We start from the raw sequence: 20,472 nt of genomic DNA, 5'->3' as shown, positions 1-20,472 counted from the left end.
GGATGTTGTTCCATTGTGTAACCTGCCCCTGGGAATAGTTAGACCCTCTCTGGGATTTTGTCCGCGTGGGCGACAAAAATTACCATTCCCTCTCTGGTTTGGGGGTTTATTGGTTAGTTGGCCTAGGGATTTGAGTGTCTCATACTCGTCCTTGGCATTTTTCAGCGCGTCCTCGACCGCCTTTCCAAACAATAGATCTGGCTCCACCGGTTTATCTATCAATGATGCCTGGGTTTCGGCTTTGAACCCAGACTGTCGCAACCAAGCATGCCTTTTGATAACAGTACCTTCTGCTATCAATCTGCCGGCGTTATCCGCAGCATCAAAGGTTGCTTTTAATATGCAACCGGACGCGGCTCTTCCTTCCGCCGAAACTCGTGCCAATTGGCTTTTTAAGGGTTCTAGGGCAGAATCTATGAGTGCCGCGACTTCTTCCCACTGGTGGCAGTTGTAACTCACCAGCAGGGTGGTGGAGTTGGCAATCCTTGCCTGGTAGGCGGAAGTGGAGGCTACTTTCCTACCCAAGCCATAAATCTTCTTGTTCTCCTTGTCGGGAGGAGCTTCCGACGATGACGTGGGTGTTCCCGCCCTCTTACGGGTGTTAGTAACTACCAGGGAGTCCGGTTTCAGATGCCCTCTTATGTACAGTGGGTCTGTTTGGGCTGCCCGGAAAAGCTTCTCAACTCTGGGGTTTACCGCCCTAGTGAGATAGGGATTAACAAGGGATGGGTCTATCCTTCTTTGTATTGACTTAAGGATAGGGATGGTCTGGCCAACAGGTCTCCTTTCTCCCACTAACTCCTCGGCAAAGTCCCTCTTTCCCTGAGCACCCTGGGTGTCATTGTGGAAGTGTTCTGCCGCTCTGGACAGCACTTCATTCAAAAGAGGCTGGTTATCAACAGGGGAGTCGGTAACCGGGGGTTCTTTATCTACCGGGGAATCTAGCCTGTAGGTTTCTGGGTTGTCCTCCTCCTCCTCCTCTTGGTCCTCATCATCCCCATAGTAGCCCGTCCCTGTTTGTTCTTCCAACATGCTCAAATCTGGATCCTCCCAAAGGGATGGATCTCCCTGATATTGAGAATAGGGCTGTATACTGAAGGGGTCTGAAGTAGGAGCTTCAACCTGGGACTTCTTTCTTGGGGCTATAGGATCCTGAGAGCCTGAAGGAGCTGACCCGTCGGGGGTAAAAGGGAGAAAGTGTTCAGGGTTTTTGGCATAGAAATCTGCCAATGAGGACATCCTTGACATGACTCTGTCTATGTCATCACTAGACCATTCTCTTTAACTGTGAATGATTCTTTCTTGAAGGCCTTTCCCTGTTTTATCTTGACTAGACCTACTGGTTTGAACAGGGGTCTTTGGGATAACAGAAGACCGAGACTTGTCCATCTGTTTATGTGGGGTAGAATGTTTTTGAGGTGTGGAAGGACGCTGAGACTGCTTCCTCTGTTGTTTTTCCCCTTCCCTGTGGCTGGAAGAGTGTTTACCCTGTTTTTTCGCCCCTACGGAGCCTTTTGACGCCTGGCACCGAGGTTCGGGGGTAGTGTCCCTATCTCTGGAGTGTGGAGGTTGGGACTCGGGAAAAGCAGTTGCGGCCTGTTGACGCCGACTCCTGGAGTGCGGTCTGGGGATAGAGGTCGACTTTGTCTTCTGACGATCGAACCTCCGTTACCTTGGAGAGCGAGGCACTTCTGGCAACAGTGGAAGGTTGCCTGGAGTCATGCGGCGATCTAGATCGAGAACCCCCAGAGGACACCGATTCGGACCGTTCTCTATGTGCCTCTTTCCGAGTACTCGACGTGCGCGTCGAGACTCAGTTTGACTTCATGTGTTTTGTGGAAGTGCTGACGGTAGCGCTTGTGTCGCCGGGGGTCTTCCCCATAGCCGCCCCTGCCGGACGACCTTCCGAGGTCAGGGACTTGCGCTTGGCTGTCAATTGACGCCACGTTGCCCTCGCCGTCCGAAAGCACGGCGTCGCTGCCATCGCTCAAGGCGCCCTCCGCTGCCATGGCCTCTTGACGCCTGGCGTGGTGGGCCCAACGCTTGATCGAACTGTCCTTGAGTGTTTTCGGTTTGAACCTACTACACGCTCTGCAGTTAGCCTCGGGGTGGTCCCTTGGTAAGCAGAGATTGCATGTGGCGTGTCTGTCAACCCAAGGGTACTTGCGGTTGCACTTGGGGCAAAATTGGAAAGGGGTACCCTCCATACGCACCTTGTGGCAGCGGGCTAATAAGTGTAGGAATATATAAGAATGTACCTATATACCAAAAGAGTGTAGAGTATGTCCACCCACCACTCTCCCTACTTGAAGGGCAGAGGCCTTCCTAGGCCCGGGCCGAGGCCAGAGGCCTTCCGAGGCCCAAATCCATCGTGCAGCTCTCGACGGTCGATTCTTTCTCTGTGCCGGCGTCAAGTGTGGATGTTCGGTGACTCGACGTTGGGGTGGAGAAATGGGGAAATATAACAATATTTTAGCAAAAGTATGGCTAAGGCCAGGGAACTCCGCGGAATGTTTACAACCAGTATGGCGGAAAAAAACAATCTGAGGGTCCTAGACACGTGAGGGATCGTGGGTACAGTGGACGTCACACCAGGGATAGTATTACTGGCACGCCCTGTGTCGACGCCCATTTTCGAGTTTCGAAAAACAAACTGAAATACTCTGCAGCTTCCACTAGATGTCGGCCTATGCACAGCATGTGATCTAAGCAGATTCCACAAGCCTCAGAAATATACATATACATAAATATATATTGTAGAAAGGAAAAAGTAATTGCACTTCTCCACACGGGGACAGCACTCTTCGCGGTTTAGGATGCCAGCATAAATCTCCAAAAGTAAATCAATTCACCATTAACCAAAGGTTTTCATGCCATATCCAGTTTTATTCAAGGCATTTAAACTCATGACGCGTTTCGCAACGCTCCCGTTGCTTGCTCACATATACAACAAAATGAGGTTGCAGACTGCTTTTAAATACAAAAGGGCTCGGTCTCTATGATTCCGCCCTACATATTTTTAGTCCTTCGATTTCCACTCTTGAAATACCCCTTAAGCATTCTGTGTCAAATGCTGGAGGCCATTTTAGAATGTGTGAGTTTCCATGCATAATGCATTATAACTAATACTTTACTAAGAACATCACAACTACTTCACAGGGCCGTTTGTTTTGCATACGCAGGTTTCCTTTTCATTTCTCACGACACTTAAAATATATTGAAAATGATGTAAAAATAAAACCTGCGTACTGCATAATTGCATATTATTCCCAATATCAGCCTGGTTACACAATATGACAATGCATTACTTACCGTAAAAGCATTTCTGATGGTTGTATCTGCTTAGATTCACATGCTGTGCATAGGTCCGACATCCAGTGGTCACTGCGGAGTATTGCATTTTGTTTTTCGTAGTCGAAAAGGGGACGTCGACAAGGCGTGTCTGTAACACTATCCCTATAGTGACGTGCGTTGTACCCACAATCCCTCACGCGTCGAGGTCCCTCTGTTTGTATTTTTCTGCCCTGAGGGAGCCTTCTAGACGTGAGTGAGTACAGAAAAGAGAGAAATATAGAAAGATGTCTATGTTCCTTCCATCCAAGCGGGGAGGAAGGGTGGGCGCATGTGAATCTAAGCAGATACAACCATCAGAAATGCTTTTAAGGTAAGTAATGCATTGTCTTCTGATGTTTGTTAATCTGCTTAGAATCACATGCTGTGCATAGACTAGCGAGCAGTACCCGGAGTTGGCGGTGGGTTATGAGAAGGAACAGTAGAGAAAAGATGTCTTAATACTGCCTGCCCAACCTGGGAATCAGATCTAGAGTGTGCATCTAGACAGTAGTGTTTTGTAAATGTGTGCACAGAACTCCAGGTTGCCGCTTTGCAGATGGACTCAAGGGGAACATTTGCAATGAATGCTATGGAAGCCCTCGTGCCTCGAGTGGAATGTGCTCTTGGCTTGAAGGGTAGTTCTCTCTTAGCAAGAGTGTAACAGAGAGTGATGCATTGTACAATCCATCTAGATATAGTGGACTTAGAGACTGCATCTCCTTCTCTTCCTGCTGCCACCGAGACAAAGAACTGATAAGTCTTTCTCAGTGATCTGGTTCTTTCCATGTAGAACATGACAGCTCTGCGTACATCTAGTGTATGCAGACTTTTTTCTCCCAAGCTGGAAGGGTTTTGAAAGAACGTTGGTAGTTCTATAGATTGGTTTACGTGAAATTTTGAGATGAATTTTGGTGCAAACCTTGGGTGTGTGCGAAGAACCACTTTATCTTTGTGAACTGATACGAAGGGGTCTAGTACAGAAAGAGCCTGTAGTTCACTTACTCTCCTAATGGATGTGATAGCTATTAGGAAAGCAGTCTTAAGAGTGAGGTATTTAAGAGTTGCCTTGTGCATGGGTTCGAAAGGAGTGCCCATGAGTCTAGAAAGTACCACGTTTAAGTCCCATCCGGGAGCTGGTTTAGCTATCGGGGGGTGTATTCTTTTTACCCCTTCCATAAAGGCTTTGATAACTGGTATCTTCCACCACGACACTTTAAGTTGGGAAGTGGTGTATGCAGAAAGTGCCGCTAGGTGGACTTTAATGGAATTAAACACTAGACCTGAATCCAGTAAATGGGTCAAGTACAGAATAATGTCAGTGGCAGAGCAGTCAACCGGGTTGATGTTCTTACTTCTACACCAGATGACAAATCTTTTCCACTTGCTAGAGTAGCAGTGGCGAGTATTAGGTTTTCTGGCTTCCCTGAGGATGTCCATACATCTCTGTGGGAGTTGTAAATGTCCAAATTCTATGATCTCAGGAGCCAGGCTGCTAAGTTCATGGTCTGAGGGCATGGATGCAGTGTTCTGCCCTTGTCTTGTGACAGCATGTTGTACGGGCAGGGAAGTTTCACTGGGGGAGATAGGGACATCTCCATCAAGTGAGCGAACCATGGCTGCCGGGCCCACATTGGGGCCACTAGTATCATGGTAACCTGCTCCTGGTGCATCTTGTGCACCACTTTGTTGAGAAGGGGAGTCGGGGGAAAGGCGTAAACAAATTTCCCTGACCATTGAATCAACAGACCGTTCCCCTTGGACTGGTTCTGGGGGTACCTGGAGGCGTAACTTTGGCATTGTGAGTTCTCCAGGGTTGCGAACAGGTCTATTTCCGGGAATCCCCATTGCGTGAAGACGTCTAAGACGATGTCTTCGTGCAATTGCCATTCGTACTCTTCGGGCAGTGGGAAGTCTCTGCTGAGTTTGTCTGCTAGCAGATTGAGTTCCCCTGGTACATGTTGTGATAGTAGGAACATGTTGTGTTTGAGAGCCCACTTCCATATATTCTGGGACAGCTTGGACAGTCCTGGAGAGTGAGTGCCCCCTTGCTTGTTGAGGTAGTACATGGCTGTGGTGCTGTCTGTGAGGACCATCACTGTCTTTCCTTGTAAGTGTTCCTGAAAGGCTTTCAGTGCTTTGAACACCGCTAGTAGTTCCAGCAGGTTTATATGCTTGGATGCTAAACTCGGAGTCCACACTCCGTGGGCCGTCTGATGGGATAGGTGAGCCCCCCATCCTGTAAGGGATGCGTCTGTGGTTAGAGTGGCTTCCACTGCGGGTGTGGCAAAAGTTTTCCCTAATAACAGGTTTTCTTTTGTCCACCACCGTAGCGAGAGAACCAAGGCCTGCGAGACCACCACTAGATCGTCCCATTGTCCGCTGGCCTGACACCACTGGCTGTAGAGCCACTCTTGCATTGGGCGCATGCGCAGGCGCGCGTGAGGTACCAAATAAATACATGACGCCATCATCCCTAGCAAGCGCATTGCTTTGCGTACCGTCACCTCTCGGCCTACTACATAATGGGGAATTTGAAACAGCATGTTTTGGACCCTCTCGTTGGAGGGGAATACGAGGCCGTCCTTTGTTCGAATTAGAGCCCCTAGGAATTGTTTGGTTTGGCTGGGGTCTAAGCTGGACTTCTTTTCGTTGATGGAGAAGCCCAGTTGGGACAAAAGGTCTACGGTCTTTTGGGTATTGGAGAAGCATGTTTCGTAAGAATCCCCTGTTATGAGCCAGTCGTCGAGGTAAGGGTATACCGGGATGGATAACCTGCGTAGGTGGGCCGCTGCCACTGCCAGTACTTTCGTGAATACCCTTGGTGCAGATGCTATCCCGAAGGGTAGTACTCTGAACTGGTAGTGCTTGTTCTCTATCTTGAACCTGAGGTATTTTCTGTGCGCTGGCAACATTAAAATATGAAAGTATGCATCTTTCATGTCTAGTGTTGTCATGTAATCCCCTTGTGATAAAAGTGGGATTACTTCCTGCAAGGTCACCATACGAAACTTTTGGGGTTTGACAAACCTGTTCGCTGGGCGCAGACCTAATACAGGGCGCATGGTTAAGTCCTTTTTGGGTACAAGGAAGTACACTGAATAAATACCTTCTGTTGCCTGTGATAGGGGGACGGGCTCTATAGCTTCTTTCTTCAGTAGTTCTTCCACCTCTTGAAGAAGAATGGAGAGGTGTTGCGGTGTCATGCGTCGGTTCCGTGGGGGTTTGTACTTCGGGGAACCGTTGAACTCGATGCAGTATCCGTGGGCTATGGTGGATAATACCCAACGGTCTGACGTGATTCCCTCCCATGCTGAAAGGAACGATGTTAGCCGGCCCCCGACCGGTGATGCATGGGAGGGGACCCGAATCTTCGGGTCATTTGCTGGTATTGGGCGTGGAACCTCTGGGGCTGGAGCCACGACCTCTTCCTTTGCCACGGCGTTGGCCTCTTTGACTGAACTGGGTGTTACCCTGGTTAGTGGGCCAGTTGGAGCCAGAGTAATATTGTTGTTGTTGGTTCTGCTGCTGTCTTTGGCCACGAAAGGAGCGTTTTTTACCATAGCCTCGCCTGTTAGGGGGCCTAGAAATTTGATCAAGAGTCTTGATGGTATCAAACTCTTTTTTAGCATGTTCTAGGGCCTCATTTACTGCTTTCCCAAACAGATGCGTCTGTTCAATGGGTTTATTTATGAGGGAGGCTTGGGTTTCGGGCTTAAAACCTGAATTGCGTAGCCAAACGTGGCGCTTGAGAAGTATTCCCTGCACTAGGGAGCGGCCAGCCGTCTCAGCGGCATCTAGGGAGTTCTTAACGATGCCCTGGTTTACCAGTGTGCCCTCTGATATTATAGCTAGGAGGCGAGAACGCAGAGGTTCAGGTGCTTCCTCTGCTTCGCTGCGCAGCTTGTTCCACTGTGCATCTGCGTAGCTAGCTAAAAGTGAGTTGTTATTAGCAATTCTAGTAGAGAAGGCGGCGGAGGTTGTGATTCTCTTCCCTAGTGCGTAGAGTTTTTTGCCTTCTTTGTCTGGAGGTGCTTCACTAGTGGATAGTGGCACCCCTGCTCTTTTTCTTGTGTTGGTAACCACAAGGGAGTCCGGAATAGAGTGTCCTCTGATGTATAAAGGGTCAGAGGATGAAGGGCTGAAGAGCTTTTCTATTCTAGGGTTGACCCCTCTTACTAAAGCTGGGTTTGAAAGGGAAGGAGAAATTCTTCTTTTAATAGAAGCCAGGAGTGGAATAGATTGGCTAACAGGGGCTTTTGCTTTGATGACTTTTTCTACAAAGTCAATGTCTGGAAGTGTTTCCCCTGTATCAATCTCAAAATGCGCTGCTGCCTTGCGCAATAGTGCATTGAGGGAAGGTTGGTCATCTATGGGAGAGGAGTTCCCATGTGAATCCTTGAGAGGAGAAGGTAGAAAGGCATCAGGGTCTGAATGTACTGATGGGGATTGCCAAGGCTGCACTGACGGTGAATGCCAGGGCTGCGAGGTAGCTGTATCCTCTTCAAACCCTGTAGCAGTGGTGTAAGGATCTTCTTCGAACCCCTCTTCCTCAAGTTCTACCTCTTCTTCTCCCCCCAAACACTCATCTTCTTGGAGGTATTGCTCCTCCTCAGTGAGGTCAACCAGCCTAGGAATCTTGACTCTAGGGTCATCCTGTGCCCATTCTCTTTGTCTTTTGTGAGTGGGTGGGTCTTGGTTTCCTAGAAACCTTTCCATTTTCTCCATGCAAGAATGGAGTCTTTCAAGGGTCTCATGGGGTACCCCTGAATAGTCTAGAGGGGGGAAATTAGTGTTTTCGCCTTCGAATCGTTTCGAACGCTCCCACAACGTCGACGAGAGGTTCCCGTCTCCTTCTGAAAAGCCTTCAGGTAGTTCGGAAGCGTCCTTTGGAGAAAGGGGTAGTTCCTGGCTACTTTTATGTTTTTTCGACGCGGTATTCGACGTTCGTTTCGTCGTCCGCGTACGCTTGTCTTCGGCGACAATTCTCGCTAGGCTCTCGACCATGATTTTGTCCGTCGAGGGCTCTGTTGTCGACGTTGTGTGCGTTGCGTGTTGTACCTCGACGGTCGCTCTATGGAGCGCTGCGTCGGATGTTTTTGGGGTAGCGCCCGTGTTAGATGGAAGCCCAATCGCTGGTCGCGGCTGCGTTTGCGGGTGGGGCTTGTGACCTTTACGGTCTGCGGTAGACGCCGGAGTGCCCTGCGTCCCCTTCGGCGCTGATGGATCCTTCGTTCTCGACGAAGAAGAGCCGTGGGTAGTGTGTTTAGCCTTATGGGGTTTGTGTGCGTCCTTGTCGCCGGGGTGTTCATCCCCATAAGCAGGGCGTGAGCCGAGCCCGTCGGGGCCGGGGACGGACGACGAGGAGCGGGAGCGCTCCTTCTGGGGGTTCATGACTTCCGTAACGGACGTCGAGTTATCGCACTCCTCGTCACTTTCAGTAACAGCGGCAGCGGGTGAGGAAACTGACTTCGACATCGCGTAGTCCGCCCACCTCTTAACCCTACGTTCTTTAAGAGTACTGGGTTTTAAGAGCTTGCAGGCTGCGCAGCTGTTCTCTATGTGATCGAGGGGTAAGCAACGATTACAGAGCTTGTGCTTATCTTTCCAAGTATATTTGCCCCTGCAGCGTGGGCAAAACTTAAATGGTGTCCTCTCCATAGCTGAGGCAATAATAGCTGGCGATAACAACCCCAAGGGAAAGAAAGGGGAGAAAGAAAGACATTCTCAAAGAGAAGAGACAAAGTTTTAACCCCTACTGTAAGTTGGCCGTCGAGGCCAGGCCACGTGTTCGGCAGCGCCGAAGGATCTCCTCCGCTCTTCCTCTCCGTCGAAAATCAGTTCGGCGGAGAAGCAGCTTCACAGCTAACGTCGAGGGGGAGGGATCGTTATCAGTATATTAAGTTATGACAAAAAGGACCGAGGTCCGTGGCAAGTATAGCAATGTCTCTCTAGGAGCTCCGCGAAAGGCGACCAGAAACTGGGCGGAAAAAAACAATCTGAGGGACCTCGACGCGTGAGGGATTGTGGGTACAACGCACGTCACTATAGGGATAGTGTTACAGACACGCCTTGTCGACGTCCCCTTTTCGACTACGAAAGAAAAAATGCAATACTCCACAGTGACCACTGGATGTCGGACCTATGCACAGCATGTGATTCTAAGCAGATTAACAAACATCAGAAATATATATACACACAAAAAACACCCACGCGCACACAAAATTACACATTCATTCACTCATTTAAGCATCCCATTGACCATACACTTGCTCATTTACATGCGCACCAAACCCCCATACATCACACGCACTCATTCACACATACATTAAACCACTCCTTGCACACATGCATACATAATGAGCTAACACGCAACACCCTTTGACACTGCTAGTTTCAGAAAAGGCTTCTCTTGCCTCTCTGTGTAACAAAAAGCAAGTGCACACATCAGCCCCATCCCCTCTGATGGGAAAGAACACAACGTTGAAAGAACATATAATGGCTGACTTCAACCTGGTCGACCACAAGATCCTATGCAAACACTTTACAGAGGCTGCTCACTTTTCCCAAGAAGCTACTACCTAGAGAACATCCTTCCTGGAGAGTTGAGCTATGAGGGTCTTCTCCGACCAGGCATCAGCCACTCCTTCCCCCATTGGTTGTGGAGTCCCGCAAGTGTCATGCACCTACCCCACCCTCTACAATCGCTTCACATTACACCTATTCAATGATCTAGAAGAGCACGGCATACCATTCATCAACTATGCCAATGATAAACAAATTCTCTTTCCCCTCTCCGGCTCGTATGAGCAAGATCTCAACACTCTCCAGGAGGCATATGCACTCTTCCAGGCTTGGATGGCGGCTAACTGCCTCTGTTTCAATGGGGACAAAACAGAAATCCTACTGGTAGGCCCGCAAGAAACTCTGAATAAATTAGACAGCAAATACAGCACCTTCAGCATTGAGAATACTGTAATCACAGTCTCTGCTGCAGTAAAAACCTTGGGTGTATACCTTGATTCCATCCTGTCAATGAAAAGGCAAGTCAGTGCCATTTCATCGTCAGCAGCGCTCATAACGAAAATCATTAATGCAGTCAAACCTCACCTATTGGGCAAAAACTGGCTCAACATAGCCAGAGCCACCATTGGTGCCAGGTTGGATTACTGTAATGTCCTGCTCCTAGGCAACTCTTCCAAAAACCTTAAACTGCAAATCACGCAAAATAATGCTCTCAGAGCAGCTCTAAGTATTCCTAGGAGAGAACATATCTCTCAGGCTAGACGAGACGCCCACTGGCTCCCAAAGAGCGCATATTGTTCAAGGCCCTCACTATTACACAGAGATGCCTCTATCAGTCTTATCCCTCTTATCTCGCAGAACAAATTCATCAGGCGCCGTCTAACAGATTAAAACGTGCCCAATACTCACATCAACTTTCCGTCCCTGCCTTCAATAGAGCGAAAGTGGCCATTGTGAGCTTTGAGATGCTTGCACTAAAAACCTGGAACTCACTACACTCAGACTCAGGAAGGAAACCTCTTTCACTGTGTTCAGAAAAGCGCTGAAATCTAAGCTCTTCAACTAGACTGTACTTGAAGGTGTTCCCCTGCAACCATGGAACATTATTATTGCATTATTGTTGTGAACCTCTAACGCTTTCTGATCAGTCTGTTTTTATGTAATCTGTAGCTTACAGAATATCCTGTAACAGCGCCATGATGCCTCAGGGCCGCTGCACGCTTTATAAATTCAAATAAATAAAACTAAATAACGTTGTTATGTTTGCTTGCATCCGTGGGGTGGGGGCAGATGTGTGCATTTCATTTTTTTAAGGCAGTGCAGTGATGGAAGCCTTTCCTGAAACTAGCAGCTTTAAAGTTTTGCTATGTTTGTGCAAATAAATGTTTCTGCACACACACAGTAACACGTTAAAGCCGCCGGTTTCAGGAAAGGCTTCAATCGCCTCTCTGAGTAACAATACTCCCACCCTTCAGCTCAAATTTCAGGGGGTGGCGGGGCTGAAGCTAAGGCAGCTCAATGGCTTTGCGTGCTTGACTCGCATTACAAATGTTGCTGCATGTGGGTAAGCTGCACGGACACAGAGGTGGGGTAACCCTTCCCCTGCAATTTAGATTCACTGACAATACATCATATGCCCTCCTGCTAAACAACTCCATTCTTGCGATAAAAGAGATTGATCAGAAACACGCAGTGGTCGAAGTGTATAACAAAAAGTTGTGGAATGATGCCCCCGTTGCCTACCCCCTATTCTGTGCACTCCATACCACCCCCCCATAATCAAGGTCACCCTCCCAAATCAAACCCCATAGTGGGTCCTTCCTTTCCTCTACTCAAGCCTGCACTTTCAAAGAGTTCTAGCAAGACTGAAGAAAACAGTGCAAGAAAAAGCATTGCACTGACCTCCATTAGTGTGTCATTGTTCTCCACAGCATGCGGCTTCCCCTCCCAATCAACCACCACTCGCACCTCTTAAAGTACATGCCCATGTCTATAGCAACCCCCTCCCATTACTTATAAACACTACTGCACCTACAGTCCTTTATATGCAGATCACTCCCGGCCTGGGCTTTTTAGCTGCTTGGAATGTGCTTTATGTCCCAAACAGTCAATTCAAATAAACACCAATCCAGGCATGGAAGGTAGCACAGTGACATGTTGTGCTGGCTTTTTATGGCAGAACTCTGGTTCGAATCCCCGGAAGGGGAGAATATTAAAGAAAAAAACCATTTCTAAGACCCACGTGCAGTTTGGACTACGCTCGTTTCTTTCGAGTGGTAGAAATACATCAAAAAACAGAGCCACATCGATTTATATATAATCTTAGGGGCTAAATTTATATAGTATTTTCGAAAGCAGTGTTGCTTTCTCCTTCAACACTTGGGGGTGTAATTTAACAGTGGGCTAATTCGGATGACCTGCTCAGATATTAATATACTGCCATTAACAAAAGATTGATACAAACACTCCAGTGGGACTGTGGGATCAAAGTTACATATTTAAAAGGTTGCAAAAAAGCAATGACTATGTTGCAGTTTTATTGCGAGAGAAGAGATGACGAAGTGGTAGGTTAAAGCGAGACCTGTAATAAGCAAAGACACCGGATCTATAGGAGATTGGGAACTTGACAGTTCAACAATTAGTCAATATCATTAACCGAGTTTAAAGGAAGCTTTTCTGAATCTAGGTTTCCATCCGATCTATATTTACAGGACACAATCCCGAGACAACAACAGAGGCTCATCAGGAGATGTTGGCCAGTGTCAACCTGATCAAAAAATCATGAGGCTCATGATAAAATCATGAGCTGTCAAGGGGTGGGGCAGGAGGGGGAGAAGGAGCTCTGAGGATATCCCATGTACCACTGAGAGATGCACTGCCCGTTGCTCTGCCCCATGCAGCACTCTAGCAGTCTGTAGAAGGTGCAAGTGAACTCTGCCAGCCTGCACCATTGCTTCAGCAATAAGGTACTACCCTGTCGGGCTACCCTCCCTGAGAAGGACACTGTCCCCAGCAACTTCTGCAGATCTTGTCAGCTTGTGAGGGAGAATTCTCATTTCTGTGCTAATTCCCTTCTACCTTAGAGACCTCCAGCACTTTTGCTGGACTTTAGGACTTTTTTATCCTGGTGTGAGTGAAACCTTTTTCTCTCTCTCGCATGTATTTTTTATCTGATTTGGACTCTGTTTCTTTTGGTTTTGGAGTCTGACAAACTCCATAGGCATCACCTTTTGTAATGTGACACACAGCACCCTCACTGCAGTGCCACAGAGAAGTCCTTTGGATTTCTCTTATGGTTTAAATACCTTCTCTTGGATAAACTACTGTTTCCAAGAGTAGTAAAGTGAAATTGACTTTACTTAACTTTTTCTCTTTGTACACCCAGCACAGTGCTGGGGGTTACTTAGAATCCCCTTTTGTCTACTTACCCTCACTACAATTAATGGCTGGTGGCAGTGGTTTAATTTTCCTACCATTATGCGTATTTACCGCAGGGTAAATCCTCAGCTGCAGTATTGCACCCATGGGTGCCATTTTGAATAAATGGCCCGGTATTCTTTTTTTGCCATTTCTTGCTTGTGAGGTCTTTCTTGGGTTTTACTCTACGCACCAAACCAGGTTTGGTCCCTTTATTCATTTTGTCTTTGGCGGGATTCACGGGTGAAGCCCGCCTCTGGCTCCATCATGTCTGGCAAGGCAGGAAGCAAGGGAGGTTCACAAAAACTCCTAGTGCTTAGTCTCCTTGGTTACAGGAATGCACCCAAAGTTGATTGGCTGGCTGGGTGGCTGTGCCACCCTACTTTGCGAGTGACAGCTAGGCTGCAAATGAATGGGAGAGACCTGCATAAAAGGCAAAGTCTTTTGCAAGAAAGGCAGAGTCGACACCTGGACGAAGGAACCGAAGAAGAAACTGAAAGAGAAGTTTGCTGCACCCACCTGGACCGTTGGTTTGACCGGTGAAGCTCTGCTGCAGAACTGATGCTCTAATTTTCGTATCGACTAGAGAAGCCTGGAACGGACGCCTTCTTCCCTTGGGTTCGTGGGAGCATCTGACACCAAGACGAGCTTGACTGGAACCCCTCTCCCTGCTGTCTGTACTTCTTTGCTACTGCTGGAACCGAGTGCCAAGGGACAGGAACACCAGGAACGAGTGCATCATCTTTAAGCCTAACCCAAGCTTCAGGAAGATCCCAAGGTCCCTCCCGAAGCAGGGTGACCCAAGCCTGAGCCGTCTCAGAGTGCTGGACCCCAGAAGCAAGGGGAGCCCACATGGTGTCCAAGAACCATGGTGGTGCTATTTGCTGGTAGCTGAAACTGCGAAGTGTCGCTGATCTGGAGCAAGCCCATTGCTGCCGCCAACCTTCAAACCGCAGTGCATGAGTCCCCAGACGTCCTCCCTCTTGTCCCCACGACTGAGGCCCAGAACACAGGATCTGCATGACTGCAACAGGAACAGAAGCCAGCTGGACCCTTTTTTACAGACTTAAGGTACTAACTAGGGGTACTTACCTCTTGTTGTGTGTAGCTTGCTTGCACTCACTGGAGACTTGCATTTGCTGCCTTTTGCAGAGTTGCCTGCATCTTTGCTTTTCACATGTTTCCCAGCTTGTGCCCCTACAGTGATTCTTTTCTACAAACTCTCTATATAAGATTGTGCAAGAATTTTGTGCCATCTTCAAGAAGTGCCTCAGTTCCCCTAGACTTTGTTCAATTGACATTGGCTGTCCTGGCTCCCTGCAGACTCTTCTTACCCTCTGATTATGTGCTCATCTGTCCCTCGAAAATGAATACGGAAGTTACTTGTGTAGCTGGGAAAGGGTTAGCCTATACTTCCTTAGGGGATTGTAAAGTACTTACCTGTTCAGAGAACCTGTTAACCATTGTTTCATTCCCTAACCATTTTCCTTTTTCAAGAACTTCAGTGTTACATTTAAGTGTTCAAGTGATATATCAATGTCCACATTGTCCTAGGAATTGAAGTCACCTCAGGGTGTAGGAAATGTGTGTGCGACATCCCAAAAGGGTATCTGAAGGAGTGTATTTTGAAGTGCATTTTATTGTTGCAACTTGCCCTTTCTAAAGAAGGCTTATTTTAAAACTGACTGTTAAATTAATAAATATTTTAATACAAAACCTTGAGTTTAAGTGTTATTTGAATACTTGTCAATGTGAATCTCTATGCTACACCTCTACAGCTCACATTGACCCCTACACCAAAGGATGGGTTACCTATTGCCAAGAGGACAAGGATGGTGTAGTCTCCCACAGGGTTACTACATACAATCTTGCCTAACACAGCTCCACCGACCTCAGCAGCTACTGCTCTCATTCAAAGCACTACCCTGGGCACCATGCCTGTCAGTTCCAAGCACCTCAGCAATTCACACTACCGGAGCTCTCCACTCTCCTCAGCAGTACTGCTCCGCTTACAGCCCCTCTTTTCGTACGCCTCTCTCAAGCCTTTTTAACTCTCACAAACTCTCTTTACTCTTAAACAGTCCATTGGGGCACTCCCAAAGAGCTCCGCTCATACTAGCGGCAGAGCCAGTTCAACAAAAAGGCAAATGAGAGCATCCACATAGACGCCACCAGCTGGGGCCACAGGAGAGTGGCATACTGGCCGTAAAGCACCGGGCAAGGCCTTTGTCTTGGAAGCAAGACAACAGAGAGCAACACAGGTTCAACTCCCGGTCCCGCGCGTAGAGAAAGGTCTCTGGTATTAAGTGTGTTATAAAAGATGAATTAATCTTGCCACACTGACGAGAGGAGTGACCGAAATAGCACTTCACCGGAGGCGGCATAATACCGTGCACTGGTCCCAGCCAACAATTCCTTGACCATCCTTCTCTTGGACAATTAAATGATAAATGTGGACTTTCTGGAGCCTGCATACTTCCACAAAAGGGTGGAAGTCGATGTATCAAGGGACACTAACAGACAGCCTCTTGCTAAGAGGCTCTACAACTGTGGTGAATTTATACTATGGCCTTTAAGGAGTGGCTGACTGTTTGCACCAGCACACAAATGAAGAGAAATGGTCTTATTCTCCATTTAAATAGCTTCTTTCGGGTGCACATGCCCGTGGAAAGCCAGCATAGTCCTCAAGAAATGCGCCCCCCCCTAACACCTAGATGAACATACCACCCACTCCCCACCAGACTGGGATGATCTGACCCCTACTGTTTCCTAACCTTGTTGCTCGTAGACCCTTTGTTTGTTTATTGATTTGTTAAGCGCACCGAACCCGTAGGTATCTGGGCGCATTACATGACTTGCAGAGGTTACATATGCATAGATAGCAATTTACACACACACAAAAAAAAATGTACAGGAAGATATTTACAGACTATATGGAGTACAGCTGTTGGTAAATATCGCAATGGAGTACAGCTGTTGGTAAATATCGCAAACACAATATCAAGAAATATGTACAGGGCAGGAGATTTACAAGCAATATAGCAGGGCACTATTGACAAGCCTAAAAGATTGCCTCTCAACTCGAGGCCGATCTATGACGATCGCCCGAGGAGGATTTAGATTTTTCTTGGTCTTTCCTCGCTGAAGATGAGGACGAAGAGGCCTTCTTCGAAGAAGAGTCCCTGGAATGGCCTACCGACGATTGCTTGTCCACCGGTTGCAATTTCTTTACCGGGGGTTCCGACGACGATGAGCGGCGCGGGGCCCCTGAAGATTTTGACACTGAGGCCGTGCTGCGTGTGGAGCCCACCTCCGAAGGCGGGTATGCCCCGCTCCGTCGTTCAACCATGCTACAAGTCTGCGACTCCGATCTTTAAGAGTCTTCTGGGAGAAGCCCTTACATATGTCGCACTTGTCAGCCGAGTGATGAGGGTGCAGACAGTATATGCAGTCCATATGTCTGTCCCCCTCGTACAACTTCTTTAGTCCGCACGTAGCGCACGGGCAGAAAAGTACTTTTCCCGACATCAGGAGAAAAACTGCAACAGCACAACCTAACCAAGTAGAAATTACACAAGGTGCTCTCACTTTGGAGACGGTTGAAATCTGAAGGGAGCCGCGGGGCGGGTCATTTATACCACTACGTCCTAGTGGGGTGTGCGTGCGCAGGCCAAAACGACGTAGACAGGACACAAAAGTGTCGAACGTTTTCCTATGGGAAACAGCTTTATAAGCTTACCGAGGGTTCCCAGTCTGTCGACGGGGAATATTCAAAGCATGTGAATCCATGAAAGATCCAATGCTGGAGAAATATTAGTAATAATAATGATGTAGCCTAAGCTGCGCGGCAGGTGGGTTGTGCAGCAATGGCGGCTGTTTCAGGTACCAGTATCTTCTCTTAAGTTACGTGCCTGGTGCAGAGTTGTGGATGTCATTACCTGTTGGGGAAGTGGCTGGCAATCAACAGCACTCCATATTTTAGCGGATGCTGTAGGTTGTGAGCAAAAAGAGATGGTGAGACGGTTGATGCCAGCACCCCAGGTAGCTTACTGCAATACCCTAGTGTGACGCACTACACAATGGTGGTCTTTTCGTGCCGGAGGATCCCGCCATATGCACAGAGACAGAAGTGCTTGGAACATGGGGGAACCACACAGCTGATCACTGCACATGCACCAAGTTGAGACCTTCATGCTTTACCATATTACAATTTACTAATTTGGTAATTCCGAAATTAGCGAATGAAATTAAACTATGCTACACGACTAATACGAGTACTAAGATTGATGTGCCTAAATTCCCAAGCTACAACAGCACCAACCAATGAAGGCAGAAACATACCTGGGGTTGCTTGGGGTCTTGTGCAGAAAGGATGTGGCCCAGCAGTTCAAACATATGCAAATAAGAGTTAGTCCTGTCTTTATTGGGACAGGACTAAGCCGGATTTCGATGCGTTTTTCCCTTTTGGAAACTATACAGCATAATGCATAAGAATGGGACGGAAGGCTACCCTGGCTAAAGCCAGTGTTTCGGAATAATGCACCGCTTTTGCAAGCATTACTCTCCAGAGCTGCTATAATAAGTAGATGCATTGTACATTGCATATGTACGTACATACATACATACGACACGTGGACGTAGTTGATCAAAGATGGTTTTTATTTTTTATACATCATGTTTGGAGACCGCTTTACAGGACATTGTACATCTTCATGGTTAAATGGCCTTTTTAATTTCGGAGTTTACTGGTTTAGATAAGGGAAGTTGGGTTAATTATGTGCACAACAGGTACTAATGATGAAATTGTAGCTGGTTTTATATAAAATACACACATGTTTTGTAAAGCAGACAACGATGTTGTGTTCTCATTCGTAAAGATGTAAAACTATTTTTTCTATGTGCAATTCCATTTTTTACAAGGATCTTGCATTGTCTTCACGCAAATCGCACATGAATTGGGAGAATTGCTTTGTTGAATTATTCCCGGGTCCTGGAGAAGTTATGTCTTAGACATAGATGGATAATGCAGGGGGGTGTCAACAAAGCGACATTCTTAGTGCTGGTTACATTATGAGAGCTAGACTTGGCATGCCTTTCTAAAGGTATCCGGTCATTGCATCGAATACAAACCATCGACAGACCATACCGTTGGAAAAAAATGCATCGAAAAAAAAAAACATTGAATGCATTTTTTTTATAATTGTTAAGGGTTGAGTTTGATAAAAATGTGTTTTAATGGTTTACAAAGAGGGATTCGGAGGGAGGAGAGGGAACCCCCATAAAAAAATGCAAATAAAAATGCTTTCAATTTTTTTTTTTTTTTTAGATGCTTTTTGGTCAATGGTATGGTTGTCGATGCAATCACTAGGAACCCTTTCTCCACCATAGGTGGTAAGAGTGGCAAACTGTACACCAAGTACGAGTGCGGAGGTCGTCATCCAATTGAATTTTTTAAGGGAATTAGGCACAACAGCCAAAAGGGTGTCTAAAGGGGCTTTGCGATGCAATGTAAACCCTGCAATATTTGCTTATTAAAGAATTCATTTTGTAAAAGTGTATATGGAAATTATTATTCATCTCACTCTAGGAATACTTTTACGGCATTTGAATGCAATGAACTGTACAGCTGCACACCTGTAAATGTATATGATGTGAACATAATGAATTGAGTATTCATTTGCCGGCTATCTCGTCTGTGCGGTTCAGAATACACAATAATAGGTTTGCTATTAAGTACTACATTTAAACCATTGATAAATCGTTGCTAATAAGTCTTACAGGAGGATCCCTAGTTCTCTCTTCCGTAACTAAATACAAACTCGACTGGCAGTCAAAGGAAGCCCTGTTTGTGTTATTACTGAGTTGGGACATAGCTCATTGCCCTGTAATGTGGAGACTACTCTGCCTAGATGGCCTTGGTTTGGGCGAGCGCGGGGGAATTGTTAACTGGCAGCTGTTATAAAGGAGACACCATTAGGTTCAAGAGCATCTTTAATCTGTGCAACCCAGGCACAGTTGTCCCTTTTGGTTATCATCACTTGTCTGTGTGTAAATGGTATTGGTAAGTATGGTTTGCCCACCTTCAGCAAATGCCCTTACAGACAGAGCTGGGCTTCTGCTGCCCAGAGCAGTGCCTAGCGTAGTGTCAGGGTCTTGCGCGTGATATTGCTTGGCAAGGCTTTCCATCAGTTATTTTAGGAGTGCATTTTTATTGCTGAAATACTCTGACAAGATATTAGTAGTTACAGGGGTGAGAGTAACATGAGCCAATTATGTGCAATGCCATCCAATTCAGCACAGTCCCCTTGACAGTCAATAGTCGTATTAGAGCACTCCCGCTACACCTTTCCAGAAGTAACAGTATCACCAAAGACATAAAATAAGCCCCTGGTTACTTCTCCTTGGCTGCAGAGCATTGTTTAGTGAACATAGATAATACAGAGATAATGTACATATCATGTATATATTCCACAGGTCAATATTTTCTAGGATACTAACAGTCCTGTAAAAATATTCTGCACCAATGCTAACAGGCCACCAGCTATTCCTGTCACATGCCGCACATATTTTTGGTAACCACAACTAGTGTTTTAAAATGTTGCATTCACACAGTGCAGTCCATAAGTAAGATTGTGTACTTGGAAAGTTGCACCAATAACTAGAAAGTACTCCAGGGATCTATTTTGGTGCAAAAAGGATGCCCTTACCAGCACGTCTCATTGCGCTTTTCTTCACTTTCGTACAAGTCACGCAGTCAAATTCCTAACTTTTATAGAGTTGCATTATTGGTGTGTTAGCTAAACATGCCTTATGCAGGCTATGCCAGTCTTAAATCCCCCACGCACATACATTGCCTCGTAGGAACTTGTAGAAATTTAGAGCTTATGCACCCACCTTGTCTGTGCATACGAAGGGCATCAAGGAGCCTGGAGCCGCGGATCTGCGCCCGCAGCAGCGGCACGTCAAGCTGCATGAGTTCTGCAACGCAGCTCTCTCCGGGAGGGTCCAGCTCACCCGTACTGATCCGGGCAGCCGGCACCACCTGGTTCTCACTGTTGCTAACTTCTGCCTTGGGGAGGAAGCAGTGGACAAAGTGGATCTTGGACCTCTTGATGGTATCGATAAGCGCATCCTGTGAAGGAAGCAGAGTGAGGAAAGAGTTACAAGTCAAACTGCGTCAGTCACAAAACTTGAAATAAA

General features: G+C 47.1%; 1 protein-coding gene across 14 annotated transcripts in view; it reads right to left on the bottom strand.

Annotated features, from left to right (window-relative positions):
- Positions 1-20,472, bottom strand: part of MYO18A (myosin XVIIIA) — a 1,313,149-nt gene that overhangs the window by 456,423 nt on the left and 836,254 nt on the right. For all 14 annotated transcript variants that reach the window (XM_069615286.1, XM_069615296.1, XM_069615289.1 and 11 more), the window contains one exon: positions 20,167-20,404. In XM_069615286.1, coding sequence (XP_069471387.1) covers positions 20,167-20,404 — 238 coding nt within the window. The remainder of the gene's footprint in view (positions 1-20,166; positions 20,405-20,472) is intronic.

This window comes from Ambystoma mexicanum, chromosome 9 (genome assembly GCF_040938575.1).
Source record: "Ambystoma mexicanum isolate Mex_15411 chromosome 9, UKY_AmexF1_1, whole genome shotgun sequence".
Lineage (NCBI taxonomy): Eukaryota > Metazoa > Chordata > Amphibia > Caudata > Ambystomatidae > Ambystoma > Ambystoma mexicanum.
Note: the sequence above shows the minus strand (reverse complement) of the source record. Positions and strands in the feature narration are given on the sequence as shown.